Source organism: Choloepus didactylus, chromosome 2 (assembly GCF_015220235.1).
Source record: "Choloepus didactylus isolate mChoDid1 chromosome 2, mChoDid1.pri, whole genome shotgun sequence".
Lineage (NCBI taxonomy): Eukaryota > Metazoa > Chordata > Mammalia > Pilosa > Megalonychidae > Choloepus > Choloepus didactylus.
This window is the reverse complement of record NC_051308.1, coordinates 147,954,990-147,970,719: the sequence shown is the minus strand read 5'-3', so window position 1 is coordinate 147,970,719 and position 15,730 is coordinate 147,954,990. Positions and strand designations below refer to the sequence as shown.

The 15,730-nt window shown below is 33.6% G+C and overlaps 1 protein-coding gene across 4 annotated transcripts in view; it reads right to left on the bottom strand.

Moving 5' to 3' along the window:
• Positions 1-15,730, bottom strand: part of ARHGAP29 (Rho GTPase activating protein 29) — a 73,865-nt gene that overhangs the window by 28,372 nt on the left and 29,763 nt on the right. For all 4 annotated transcript variants that reach the window (XM_037826596.1, XM_037826599.1, XM_037826597.1 and 1 more), the window contains 3 exons: positions 11,006-11,140; positions 1,936-2,032; positions 1,487-1,559 (listed from right to left, as the gene is read on the bottom strand). In XM_037826596.1, the coding sequence (XP_037682524.1) occupies positions 1,487-1,559; positions 1,936-2,032; positions 11,006-11,140 (305 nt within the window). The remainder of the gene's footprint in view (positions 1-1,486; positions 1,560-1,935; positions 2,033-11,005; positions 11,141-15,730) is intronic.

Here is a 15,730-nt window from a genome sequence, read left to right as displayed (position 1 = left end):
TTTGATGCAAAAAAAGGATCAAAGAGATCTGAGTTTGAAGTCCAGCTCTTTCATTTACAAGCTGTATGGGCTACTTATTTAAGCTCATTTAAATCTGGCTTCCTCTTCTGCAAAATAGGGATTAAGAATACTACCTTCATTAGGTAGTTATAAGGAGTAAGATGAAGTAAGTTTCATACAGAGCATGGTATATAGTGAGCACTATTAAATAAATGGCAGCTATTATTTTTTAAAGGATATTTTTAAAAACTCTTCAACAAATGAAGTTATTTTATTTTATTATTAGCATTCTATCAGGATAGGCTTCTTAATTACAATCCCTTAGGGTAAATTAAAAACTGCAAAAAGGGAAAGCAAGGTACCAAAGAAAAAAAGAAGGAAAAAATATTTTCTTATTAGGAGTATTTGTGCATAATAGATGCACAGGAAGAACTGATACAGGAAATATGGTTCATTTCTAAAATTAAAATTGCCTTGCCACACCAACGAAATATTTTATTATGGTTTCTGAAGTAGTAGTAACAGTTTGAAAAGATAAAACTGAGGAAGAATCTTGATTAATACCGAAATATTTAAACATCTTAAAACTCTTGATCATTCTGCTATGGTTTAGGACACTATCCCCCTTAACTCAAGAGATGGCTTCAGAAATAGTCACATTTTCCCCCAAAATACTGTAATAAATTCTTTAAGTAGTAATTCATATTTTGTATCATTTTAAGAAAGATCTGAAGTTTTTATAGCATTATGATATAATATGTATGCCTGGCACATTTCCAAATACTTCTTGAAATCCTTCTTGGATTTGACCGCTCTTAACAGGATCAAAATTTAGCAGTTTGTTTAAATTCCTGGCATTCAGTGGAAAAAATACAGCTACCACAATATTAATACTACTTTGAATCTTAAAGGGATATTCCATATACATTCCTCCTGTCCTATTTTTTCCACAGCAATTCTTCCTCCAAATGGGAATCAGAAACCCAGTCCTGTGACATGCTTATAGGAATACCCTAGGGAGAATTAAGACTTACAGGGCTATTAACAAATGTTTCATATTAACAAACACAACCTGTAGAATGTGTGAAAAGATTAACACTCTCTTTACTTCTTACATTGTTTTTCTAAGTTTCCACCAATGTTTAAGATCTGCAGCAATCTCAGGGGGGAAAAAGGTTAAGAATTACTTACTAAAATCATGGACTGTGACACAGATTGATTATATAAGACATTATAAAATGATCAGATATGTTCTTTTAAAATGATGGTCCCATGTATAGAACACAATTAAATCTGGCATAAATTATTGCTCTAGAAATTGACCATAAATTATATTAAAAATGAATTGAACTGTAATTCTTGCTATAATATGATAATTATTAAACTCAAAACTATCAAAGAGTAATGCTAAGATTAAGATTAGGAAAAATTTGAAAAATTAAGTTAGAAATATAAAAGTCTCTGCTTTTATACCAACTTAGCCTACCTTTCTTTCCTGAGACACAGGCAGTCGCAACAGTGAATCACTGCCTACATCTCCCATAAGAAAGTTTGTAAGGCTATCCAGGGAGGTTAAAAAAGAAAGAAAGAAAGAAATAGAAATGAAAAGACAAGTCATTACATTGCTGTGTCACAGATTTACATTTAACATGCCACCTAGAATAATTTTTTTAAGAACCTTAGAAAGTAAAAAATTATGTAAGAATCTATTCACATAAACCATAGTCAATTTCAAATGAATGTTGCTTTCTGTACAGCTATAAAGACACCTCCAAATACAGTAATAAAGCAATACAGAATGTAGTTTTCCCAAAGTTGTGATAATGTTTTATATTATTTAATATTTTGTTTCCCATGATTTTTACTGAATTATGTAAAATATTCTCACTGAGACACCTATACCCAGATTACTTTAAATGACAGTCCCCTACTTACATATTCCCGAATGTAAAAGCCAATGTTTCAATGGAAGAAAACACTTCTTGGAAAAGATCGTTTTTGTTTTCTTCATTAACTTCTGTGAAGTTCACAGCTATAGGGAAAGTTTGGGTACAATAAATGAGGGGGAATATACTTTTAAACTAGATTTATGCAAAGTCATTACTGCAAGAAAGATCAGAAGATTCAGAGATTTTAAAGCTTGATACACAAAATGGATATGACTTTCAAGTTCTTCATTAAGAAAATCTTACAGAAGCTGGCTGAAAAGTGGCTGGCATTCCAAATTGCATTGCTTAATTAATTTGAACATCTAAAAAGTAATCAATGTGAAATCAGTCCTAAGAGTCACAGAGCACATGGTACACAGATCTCTCTCATTAAGAGTGTTTTGTGCTTTCTTCTCTTGCTTACTGCTTTCTGATTTTTTTCCTAAAACAGCTAAACACATTGTCAGCTCACTGAAGCTCAACATGAAGCCCGTTGTTTTACTATGAATTACCAATAATTGAAGTGATACATATTTTGACATAGCATAAAATCCATAACAAAGCAAATCACATAAAACATACCAGATGCTTTAGTAAAATTAAATTCCTATTTATTTACAGCCTGGTTTTTTGGGGTTTGGTTTTGTTTTTCTTTTTTGCAGGTTCTTAGGATTCAAGGTTCATGTTAATTGATATAGATGCCTTTTGTTCACAATAGGGATACTCTAACATTTTACATTTTGTTAAAGCAAATGGTGAAACAAAACTGAAACAGGTTTATCATAACTTCTTCTGTATTCACCCTTGTTAATAGCCCTAACAGAATTTACGGAGACAAAATCTGGAGGTGGAATTGGCACCTTTCTTTGAAGGACTTCATGTTGCTCTGGTTAGGCATAAGGAGCCACTGGCTCCCTGTATCCCACCCATCCTAGAATTCTTGAATGCAAAGGGAAAGTAGAGAAATGAAGTAGAGAAGAACCATCCTTTGCTCTAAAATAGAGGATTGTTTTAAATCTTGGCCACACATTAGAATTACCTAGGGAGTTTTATAAACAAAGCAAGTCTTGGCCCTACCACCAACAATTCAGATTTCATATATCTATAATGAAAGACAGATACTTTTTCAAAAGCTCTCCCAGGTAGATTCTAATATGCAATTAGGCTGGAAAGCAAGGATTCAAGCCTGTGAATCCCATGAAATTACACCTAAATTTTACATGTATAAGCTTTTATAGAAATCTACAAGGTGGTGGTGGGAGGGGTAGGTCCATTCCTTTCACCAGATTCTCATAAGTATCTCTGATACAAATAAAAAGACAAACTTAAGAACCACTGCAAATACTATTTTAAAATTTCTTGGACTTCTCTGGCGAAGAGAAACAAGTTTACACTCTTTCTGAAACACTTAAAAAAATCTCATACCAAACAAGCTTTCAAGACATTGGGCACCATACAACCAAGAACAATGATCTCTGATAGACAAGAAACAAATGATTACTGTCTAATAAATATCACACAAAGTAGATTTCTGAGCAAAGGCTATTCTAAGAATACAGAAGATAATTTCATAATAATGAAGGGGTTAATTTATCAAGAGGACATAGCAATCCCATATGTTCATTCACCTAATGGAGCTCCAAAATGTTATGAGGCAAAAATTGACAGGATGCAACAAGAAATAGCCATGTTCATAGTTACAGTTGGAGAGTTCAATAACCCTTTCTCAAGAACTAACAGACAGGAAATCAGTAAGGATATGGAGCCTTGAACAACACCATCAATCACCTTGATCGGATTGACATTTATAGACCACTCCAACAAACAATAGCAAAAATACATGTTTTTTTCAAGTGCACACTGGTAACTATTCAGTGTGCACTAAATAGTTACCAAGGTAGAATATATTATGAGTCATAAAACAAGTCTCAATGAATTTAAAGGATGCAAATCAGGCAAAATATATCCTGTAACCACATAGAATTAAACTAGAAATCAATAACAGAAAGGTCTTTGGAATATCATAATATTTAGAAACCAACACACTTCTGAATAACCTATAGGTCAAAGAAGAAATCAAAAGGGAAATAAGAAAATATTTGAATTGAATGAAAATGAAAACATATCAAAATTTGTGAAGAATGGGGTTTGGGGAGGCACAGAAGTGAGGGATTACAAGGGAGCATGCATTATCTTGATTGTTCTAATGGTTTCACAGGAGTATACCTAAGTCAAAATTTATCAAATTGTACATTTTAAATGTGTAGTTTTCTGTATGTTAATTTTATCTTAATAAAGTTGTTTTAAAAATCTCATTGGAAAGTAAACTTTAAATAAATAGTAATTTATAATGTAATACCAAGCAAAAATGTAAAGCCTACTCATTATTTCCTAACTTTAACCTAACGAGACTTAAAATGCTATAATTATTCTTTCTTTCCCATAAATATACTTTTTCATGGCACTAAATGAGAATGGGAAATTAAAAAAATATAATTTTAATAATTGTGAGTAGTGAAAAGATAATTATTCGAACCATCTCTCTTCCATATTTTCCTATTTGAAAGCGGTTACAGCCATCCAATGAAAATTCCTATTACTGTTTTTGCCTCCACCTCAAAACAGCCCTATATTTCTAACATCCTTTCTCTATTTTGTTCCTGTTCAGTGTTTCAAAGAAAAGTCTTTGGCATTCTTCCAATAATAAGTCCTCCACCCACCCGTCTCCTGCATTCTTCAAAACGCTGTAACACCAGTTTCCTTCTTTCATAGTTTCACTATCTCCCACTCAAATGGCATCTTTTCTTATGTCCCTAATGCTCAAATCTTTCCTATGCAAAACAGAAACTTTCATTTTACCATATTTCTTCTTCAGCCTATCATTCAATCTAATTTATCATTTCTTCACTCCCATATTTCTATAAATAGGTCTTGGCTATAGCCTGTATTGCCTTACCTCCCAAATTAATCCTGAATTCATCAAGATTTCGCTTTTCACCCAGCTTAATGTAATGGTTAGCAAGGGCTGGTAAACTCTTTCTGTAAAGGGTCAGATGGTAAATATTTTAGGCTATTAAGACCATACAGTCCCTGTTGCAATGGCTCAACTCTGCTGTAGTAGTACGAAAACAGCCAAAAACTTACATAAACAAATGAGTGGCTGTATTCCAATAAAACTTTATTTTTACAAAAACAGGCAGCAGGCCAGATTCATAGCACCAGCCACAGTCTGTCGACCACTGTTCAAGAAGAGGGGGTTCGAAGCCAGTCTGCTGAGGTTAAATTCTCCCTCTGTCTCGTATTAGGTTAAACAACTTAATCCCTCTGTGCCTCTATTTTCTCATTTATAAAATGGGGATAATAATAATATTTAAAAACATCGTTGTGAACATTAAAAGAATTTACAACAGAGCCTGGTACATAGGAATTATTCCAATAAATGTTAGCTGTTTATTTTCACTTCACAACAACATTAGTGAAACATCTGTCAACAATAACCTCCTATCGGTCAAAATCGGAACATTTTTTCTTCTAAGTCTTCATTCTACTTGATCTTTCTGCAACTTTCAACAACCCTGCTACTTAATATAAATGTGATCTCTGACAAACCTCTTTCTATGTCCCAGCATTCTTATCTTCAAAATGGAGAATATAACAAAAGTATTGATATCAAAAATTGTTGTGAGAATTTCCTTCCACCCTGAAGTACTCTGCTCTCATAGAAGCAATATGTTACAGTGCTTGGAAAGGGGTTAGGGCTTGAGAATAATCCAGACCTGAGTTTAGAGTTCAAATCTGGTCTATGCCACTTTCTGTGTTACTCTGGATACATTACCTAACTTCAATTTTCATTATATAAAATGGCATGTTATTGAGAGGTATGACTGAGGAAACAAGTGCAAAGCACCTAGAGTACAGTGCTTGGAATTTAGCAAACATGCATTCCTTTCTTCAGTTCCATATCTATCTGTAGACAATTGTGTCCTCAGTTTTTTTCCCAACTTAGCCTGTAGTTCTCATCTTGGTTCTCTTCTATAAATATTATCCTGACAGAACCTCTTACACTTCCGTATCTTTAAGGGAATGAATCCCTAAATTACCTGTGTGGTTTTAACCCTCTTCAAGCTCCAAACCCACATTTTCAATGGCCTGACTCATATATTCCTTCCCCTACTAACCAGTCTTTATCCACTAGCATCACAACTTTCATATGTGCTAAATTTAACTCTTTTCTTGTCTTCTACTCTGCCCCTCCAAACCTACTCTTTTCCACACATTCCTTAGTTCAACTTCACTTTCAAAATACCTTTAATATATTTTTCTTTCTTTCCATTGCTATTGCCATTGACTTGGTTCAAAAGCCCACATTTTAACTCTAGTCTAGACTATTTAACAACCTATGTATTGGTCTCTCTCGACTCCAATCTCTCCCCTCTATAAGCCATTCTTCACAAGCTCATCAAAATTTTGTTAAAGGTTTAAATAATTGTTCCCCTTGGGTTCCCTGCTAAGTCACAGCACTGTAAAAGAGACATTTAGTATCTCTGTAAGAAATCACATGAATAGCTTCCACACATTCAACTATTAGAACAGCTTTCAAACATTTTTAACCTTCAGTAGGAAATACATATTATATCATGACCAAGTATACTATATACACATAACAGTTATCAATTATATAACACTTATAAAATTTCTGAAACATACTTACATCTTATACAAAGAGTATTGTACTCCGATTTTTCTATATTTTAAAAATGCTGGTAACAACCTACTAACTTGATATAACAACCCACCGAGTCAGGGTCCAAAATTTGAAAGCTACTTAATTAAAAGATATAATGGAAGAAAAGCTACTATTTGCATGTGGGGCAGGGGAGAATAACATACTCAGGAGAAAAAAAAAAGCTGTTAAGATCTATACAATAAAACCTGTTGTAAGAGTAACATATCTAGGGGAAAAACAAAAAGGCTATAAGATCTATACAATAAAAACCTGTTGTATAATCAAAGTTGTTCCTGAGGAACACATAAAAGACAACATAAACAAATGAAATGCAATGCATACTATGTTCTTGGATAGAAATACTAACTATATAAATTCTTAATTTACTCCATAAATTTGACTCAAATCACTCTCAAAATACCAACAGATATTTTTTGGAACTAACAAGCCAATTTAAAAATACTGAAAGAAACACAACATTTTGAACAAAGAGAGTAATAAGAGGAGCTACCCTTACCAGATACTAAAACATACTATAAAACTGCAGTAAAAACTGTGTATTGGCACACGACTAAACAAATCAATGGAACAGAATAAGATCCAGAAATAGACACAAATCTTTATGTGAGAATTTAGTATATGACAAAGGTAGTATTTCAAATCAGTGGGTAAAAGATGAATTATTCAACCAACCAGCTAGGTACCTAGATACTTTAGAATATATCGAAGACTTAAATTTAATAAATAATACCAAAAACATCAGAAGGGAAAAACTAGAGAACTCCAAGGTGCAGGGAATCAGCCTCTTGGTCTTGCTGATAGAAGGGCAGAACCTCTACAGAAGGCAATTTGGCAATATCACAAACATAAACATGCACCCCACCCTCTGATCCAGCAATTGCCCATCTAGGAATTTACATGGATATTTACTGAAGCGTTGTTTGTAATAAAAAAGATTGCAAACAATCCAAATGCCTACTATTACTGAACGGTTTAAATAAATTATTGTACGTAAATATAATGGATTACAATGCAGTTTTGAAAAAAGAAAACAGCAAAAGAATAAGGGAATCATTTTTGTACGGATAGGAAATAAGCAAGGAACAGAATGTTACCATGTGTAAAAAGGCAGGTAAAAAAGAAAACATACACATATTTGCTTGTATTATGTGTAATATATCTCTGAAAAGATACATAAGAAACCAATAATGGTTGTTGCTTATCTAGGGAAAGGACGGGAAACATAGGAGAGAGACTACTGTTTCATACTATTTCACACCATTTGCATTTTGAACCCTGTATAAGTATTGCCTATTGAAAAAATAAAGTTTTCAAAACAAGGAAAAGTTGAAGTTTCTAAAATTGTGGATGCATAATTAAGGTTTATTTTTTCTTTCCTGTTTGCCAATTTTTAAATATAGGGCAAAAAAACAGATCATGAAAAGCCTAAATAAATGTATCTTTTCCTTTATATTACATTTTAGACTGACCAAAATAATTGAAAATAATTAAAACACAAATACAGAAGTACATAATAAATTATTCAATGCTAAAGATGTCTTTATCTGCTTCAAAAATAGGCTGTATCTCTCTTACCATATTGCAAATATTTTGTCAGACTGAACTTCCTGCTTGGAAACAAGAGGACACACAGGAAATACAAATCACTATTAGAATGAATGGGAAAATCTAAGGACTTTTCTTCTAAAGTTATTAAAAGGTAAATTCCACTTTTAAAATAAAAATAAGGGGAGTTAAAGATGCCAACTTCTCACTTATCATACATAGAAAGTAGATGAATTCCATGCAAACCAGTAGTAGCACAAACAAGATTATACATCCCTGATTCTGAAGTTATTTTGTATGTTATTTATTTTTTGAACAGTTTGGTATATTTACAAAATGCATTGACAGTTAAGACTTCTTAAGTAAGTCAATTCCTCGGGACACCTTTTAACTCAATAAGTACATTGAGACTGAAAGTCTAAATGTCACATTCCTGACTGCTTTCTGATCCTACCATACAATAGTTTTTCTTTAAGTTTTCCTCTTTAAAATAAGGATAATAAAAATTTACCCTTACAGGTTTTTTTTTTGCAAAGATTAAAGTATAAAGCATATACAAAGTACCCAGACTGACACAGAATAGACATTCAAAAATGGTTTCTACTCCCCTCTTGCCTTTCCTGCATCTGAGAACCAAATTACCATTAACTGCAAGAATTAAATGCTCTGATCTGACCTCAATTTTTCAGGTCACTTAATACTCTTCATTTGGTATATAAATTATATTTTTAGATGGCCTCAGCATGGGGAGGGGGGGAGTTTTATTTAAGAACATAAAAACTTATCCCAGAGAAAACTGACAACGTTTTCTCTGAAAACAGAACAGTTTACCAATAGCAAACAAATCTTCCCCTTTTAAATTTCATCCAAGCAGAAAAGTAAAAATAATAACAATAATCCCAAGGCAGTCATAGTGGGAAATAATATTCAAAAGACTGCTTTACCTCAAAGACAAAAAGATCTTCAAGGCAGCTGAGAGCCCACTCTCTTCATGTCTGTTTCTGGAATGTGGACACCAACTACACACAGGCACACTCCTTCCCCAGGACATCCTGACTGCGCACAATAGCTACTGACAACAATTGAACATGGTCGCTATTGCCAAGCATGGAAATTTTACTATCTATAGACTCAAATTTCCCTATCTAAGTAAAGTTAAATGGCACTTGTAAACAATCTATTTAAAAACAAATTTGGTTACTAAGCATATTTTAATAAGTCACAACAGACACTATCAATGCTTCCCATTTAAAGCCATTCATATTTTTTTTCAGGGCTTGAAATACAGAAAAAAGAGAACCACACAAACACAATAAATCTAGGTCAAAAGCAGGGGAAAGGAGGAGATTCTTATGTATGGTCTATGTTCTATTGACAAGGATTTTATTTTTCTCTTCCTGCCTCATCCCTTGACATTTGCCCGTTGTCCTGTCCAGATACAAATGTGTTGACCAATCTCATCATATTCACATCCAGAGTCCTTGGACAAGCTGTCTATATCGCAGTCCCCACTGCTACCTCTGGCCCAGTTAATGCCTATTAAACCTTCAAGACTTAAGTCAGGTAAATCTCTCTCCAAAGAAGTCCTTCTTTATTCATTCACCCTATGATGGGCTCCTTCCTTTGTGCTCCCATGGTGTGCCTCTATCACAGAGCTGATCACGGGTTGCTGTTACTTTATCTAGCCCTGACTCCACTATGCCACTGCTACCCAATGGGTCACTTTTTAGCCTTAAATTACTTGAATTTATATTACCTTATCAGTGGTATTTGACACTGATGACCACTTCTAAAAATCCTGTGTTTAAAAATTTCCATGACCTCTCTCTCCAGATCATCTTGTGTGTTTCTGGCTCCTCTATCTTCTCCTCTCTGTCCCCTAGGGATCTCATACTCCTGTGCACTCTGAGTTGGTGTCTTCCTCGTGCACCTTATTCAACAACTCCCAAATCCACATCTTCAACTCCAGACTTCTCCATAACCCCTAACATTTGATCTGCCGTGATATTTTGTCAAATCAACATCCATTCCCTCTTAAGTAATTACCATATTCCACCATATAACACCCCAGATTCTGTCTTAGATCAGACCTTCAACCCTCATCTAGCCCATTATTCCTAACAATCTGCTAATTGATTTCCTTGCCTCCAGTCTCATCTCTTCTCGAACACTTCCTTCACCCTCAATCCTTCTTAAATAATAAGGCCCAAAATAATAACTCTAACACTTTTGATTGGCAAGTCATTTAAATCATCAGAGGATCATGTCCTAATTCTAGATTATAAGTTTTAGCACATATTTTATATATATATAACTATATGTATGTATTTATACACTTATTTTTACAATTTTTATTTCATTTTTCATATTTTAAAATAGGGTCCCAATTAAACCTTAGTTTCTCCATACGGTTTGTAGGGTAGTCACTACAAATGACCATTTTCCAGCAGCAAATATCCATGGATAACAAAGACTTCCTGAACACTAGTAACTTGCCCCAAGAGTATGCACTCTTTCAAAAAATTCAAAAATTTTAAATGTCAGTTGTTTGGTTTAAGTAAGTATTTTTTAGAGTGTTTCCTGAAAAGTAAAGTTTTAATTTTAGAAAGGAATAAAGTCTTAGGTGTAACTTAGTGGGAAAATTTAAATATCAAAGTATACATAATTCCTTATTGATATATACCAACTCCATGAGAAGAGATGGCAATACAGTCATTATGGACCAAAATGTATCACTTAGATCCTTTTTACCCACACCAAGCCTCTTTTAATATATCTTCCTTACCTTTCACTTTTGCAATAAGCGTTTCTGCAGCATTTTGAAGGTCAACAGAATTAAGGTTCTGATGTTTACTCATTACAAACTTTAAGACTCGGAGAAGTTCATCCAGACGTATATGAATGACTTCTTTAAAACAGTCTTAAAAAGAAAAAAAAAAAATTTGTTTCCAAAGCAAAGTATCAGGAATCCAAACCAAGAAAGACCATTCTGAAACACATTCAAGCAGAAGTACTAGCTCCACAACTTCGGCCTATTAGAAGTTCATTTCTATGTTCATTATTGCAATTATATAAATTTATATAGCCTCCTGAAAATTTTTAATCTTTTTAATTAGTTAAAGATTTCAAAAGTTTTCACAGTTATGATCAATTTAGAGTATCTTTTCACTTAATTAAGTATCCAGTTTTCTTAATCTGAATATGCTCTCCAGATTTCCCTTAAGGCAACTTTAAAAGGTTTCCCTGTGCTACAGTTTTCACTGTTACATAATTTTTAACATAGTTAATGGAGTTAAAGCCCTCTAAAGTCTGATATACTGACCAATATTAAAAAACACATTTAGGTTTTCAAATTAGAATTGATTCTTTACAGTAAGTAATTATCAGATATTGGAAACCAATAACACACAGGCCATAAATGCAACAACTTCCATTTGACCTGCACATTTTAAAATTTACATATGATAATACACAGACATCTTTATACAGTTCAATGAATTTTTGCAATTAAAAAAAATTAAATTAGTTGCCAATCATGAAAAATTGGGGGTTCTTTATGAAAAGTCCAGATTTCTGCCCATTCTTGAAAAGCAAGATCTAGTTATACCAGGCCCTCATTCCTCCTTGGCCATAAGCAGCCAGAACCAAGTAGTGTCTGCTCTCTTCAGCATGCACTCTTTTCCAGTACCCACTTGTCTAACCCCAGCCTACTCTACTCATTTACTCCATCCCAGGTTCCTGTAGGCAGAGTTTTACAATCCTTGTAAATAAGGCAACAGTATAATTTATCACCCAAACCAAGACCCTTTTGCAAGTGAAAAGGGGATGCCAAGACAACAGACATATTCCAGGACTACCAAGGCAAGCCAGAAATTATAGTCACCCTACTTTTAAAACCCCTGAATTAATCCTCCTAAGTTTGAAAAAATACCTAAATAAGTACCTTGGTGTAATTTTCCAGCACTATTGTTTAATAACAGTGAATATGTATTGAGTGCTTACTATGTGGAAGCACTGTTAAATGAACCTAAAAGATATTATCTCATTTAATTTTTACATCAACTATATTAAGTAGATAATATCATCTCCATTGTGCAGGCAAGAAAACTGAGGCACATCTAAGTTCACTGAGTTAAACTGTGAGGCCAGAATTTGAACTCAGGGAGTATAATTCCAGAATCCATGCTCTTAAGGTTACACTGCCTCCCTATTGAAATAGTTTTTAAAAATTTAAGAAGACATTTCTTAAATATAGCAGCACTTTATATTACACAAGTTATTAGATTTTTCAGAAATGTTAAAAGATAATCACTAGAAAAACTGTCTATAGATTAAAAATATAAAAATAAAATATTCTACCTTCAAACATTTGATTCATTAACAGCATTATCAAGACAGAAATGTGTAGGGTGATAGCAGAAAGGAAGGTGGGGGCAGGGTGGGGACCTGGGTAAATCAGGTCAAAGAAAAGTATTACAGGTAGAAGCAACAGAAGAGTAATTCATGTAGTATGGGAAGCAGACAGAACACAGTGCCTTCCAGTAGAAAAAAAAAAAAACTGACTCATTCATCCAACAAATATTACTGACAGCTTAAAGAAATACAGAGGAACAGGTGCCAACCCAAGTAACTCTGGAAATGAGTGAAGTCTATGGGACTAAAGGCAAAAGGAAATGTACTATAGTTGACAAGGTTGTTTTCCATGGGGGTGTGGGTTAACAATCCTGATACTGCTAATCATGTATAGTGGAACTGAACAATTAAGTAAATGGATAGCAGATGGTAGGAACCAGGTTTCTCACTGAGTTTACAGATAAGCAAGCAGAGGACCCCCGTGTGGTAACAGACACTTCAGTAGAATTCATGTTTACTTTACGATAGATACAGATGGCTACACACAGATATATTTATAGATATATGTGTATACACAGGTTAGTATACCCACACGTATTTATTTGCTCTGTCAGCTGAGAGGATCTAAAAGAAGTGACACCCCCATATCAACAAGCACACCTAATGCCCACATCTTGGTTTCTAATACCATTCTCCAATAAAAGGAACCAGGGCTACTTGCAGAAATGGCTCATGCTAGGACTGGGGTAGGAAATATACAAGATGAGAGCATCTCATAGTGCCAGAAAGTAAGGGAGTGCTCAAACAAAACAAAACACAATGATGGCACTATGTCAAAGGGACAAAGGAGTCAACTGAAAATGCTACCAATAGCCAAAATTGGAACAATTTGAACAATAAAATAAATCATGTAGCACTGGATTTATAAACCAAAGTATAAAATAAATATCTATGAGTCCATACAGACATAAATGATTGAATAAATTAATAAATAGGGGAGAAGAGACAAATCTGTGCAAAAAGAATTCCAAATAATGTTATGTAGTTTCTCCATCCCGAAGGAGGGGAAGTTTAATTCCCCACTCCTTAAGTGTGGGTTGCACATAGTGACTTCCTTCCAGAGTATTGTATGTTTGTGTGTGTGTGTGTGTGTGGGAGGGTGTCACTTTATAATGGAAAAACTGGACAAATACTACTACAACCAGATGATCAAGATCAACTTCAATACTGATAAATCCTGTTGATAGCATGCACCTCTAACATAACATGATGATAATGGCATTTTACCTCTATAATCTCCCTCCCCAAAACCCATACCCCCAAGTCTAAAACTTCAGACAAATACCAACAGAAGGACATCCTACAAAGTACCTGACCAGTACTTCTCAAACTATCAAGGCCATCAAAAACAAGAAAGTCGGAGAACCTGATAGAGCCAAGAAAAGCCTAAGGAGACATGACAACTAAATGTAATGTGGTATTGTGGAACAGACAAAGGACAGTAGGGACACTATGGAAAGCTGAATAAAGTATGGACAGTAGTTAATAGTAATGCAGCAAAACTGGCTCATTAATTGTAACAAAAGTACCATACTAACGTGAATGTTCATATTAAGGGATCCTGGAGTATACAGGAACTCTCTATGCTATCCCTTCAATTTTTCTGTAAATCTAAAACTGTTCTAAAAAATAAAGTCTATTAAAAAATGAAATACAAGTGGACCAAAAGATTTTAGGAATTTTACATATTGTTGAAACTTTTCCCCATAAACATATATAACTTTCATAATAAAATAACAGTATTTTTTAATTCATAGGGAAAATGTGAGCATGCAGTTGTAAAAAATTGTCTTAGTTATATAAATGATCCCTACCTATTTTGTCTATTTTATAATTCTGAACATTAGTATGGCAGGTATACTTAGTTGAGGTGATATAAAGGTGGTTAAAAGCATAGCCTCTGGAACCAGATGACCTGAGGGTGAATTCCAATTCCACTGCCCAAGGACTTTGGGTGAGTTACTTAATCTCTTTATGCCTCAGTTTCCTCATCTGTAAAAAGCGGATAATGATAGCTACTTCATAGAGTTGTTGGGATTAAATGAGTCAGAACACATAAAGCACTTATAACTTGGTTTGAGCATAGTGACCCCTCCATAAATACTTGCAGCTATTTTATTAATAGTTTATGTAGCAGCAGAAATAGGTTAATAAAATAACATAGGTTAGGTCTGAAATGGAGCCTAGCAGCTTTGAAATAAAACAAATTCCTGGGGAAACAATATAATTTGAGTAGCTGTAAAAAACAATATAATTACAAAACATTCCCAATTATCTATTTTTTTCCAGTTTTGCACAGCAATGTCTCTTCTTTGTTTGGTCTATATATAACAAAATAAAGCTAGTTTATGCTAATACTTCTGCCTACTCACCAAAGCCAAGGTTGCATGACCAACTAACATTATCACAGGAGTTGTACTGTACTTATTTTTTAACATCTAAACTATGTTAGTCTTAAAAGAGAAAGGAAAGCCAGTCATTTCTATCCCTTATTCTGATGTTCCACAAGAAAATCCACAGATATTAACACAGATACTGCAAGAAATTTTGTGTTTTTTGAAGTCTCAAATCTACATAGCTTGAGTATGTCAACAACAACAATCAATATTCAAAAGCTAATATTGGGCATCAACTAAGAACTACAAACCACTAAGGGCAAAAATGCCTAAATAAACCAAGGTAATAAGTTCTGGTTTTCTCAAAATCAAGGAAATTAAATGTGTAGAAATAAATATATTTCAAAATTATTAAATATTTTTAAATGTTCTCAGTTTTAATTTCTAATACGGTATATAGTGATAGATACAATCCATAAACAAAACTCTTTGGGATCCTAAATAATTTTTAAGTGTGCAAAGGGGTCCTAAGAATCCCTGCTATAGTAGTTTGGTTTTTTTAAATCACTGAAAAACATTCCAATAACTGTCAACATAAATGTTTTACCAGCATGAAATTCTTTTTTTCCTAAAAGTAAGTTCTTATAAACAGATATTGAAGTTTTTCCAAATTAACAAATTGAAAAAAACAATACTTGAGTTATTTAGTAAGAAGTTTTCGCAGTAACTCAAATTGTCCTAAACTAATCCAATTTCCTATG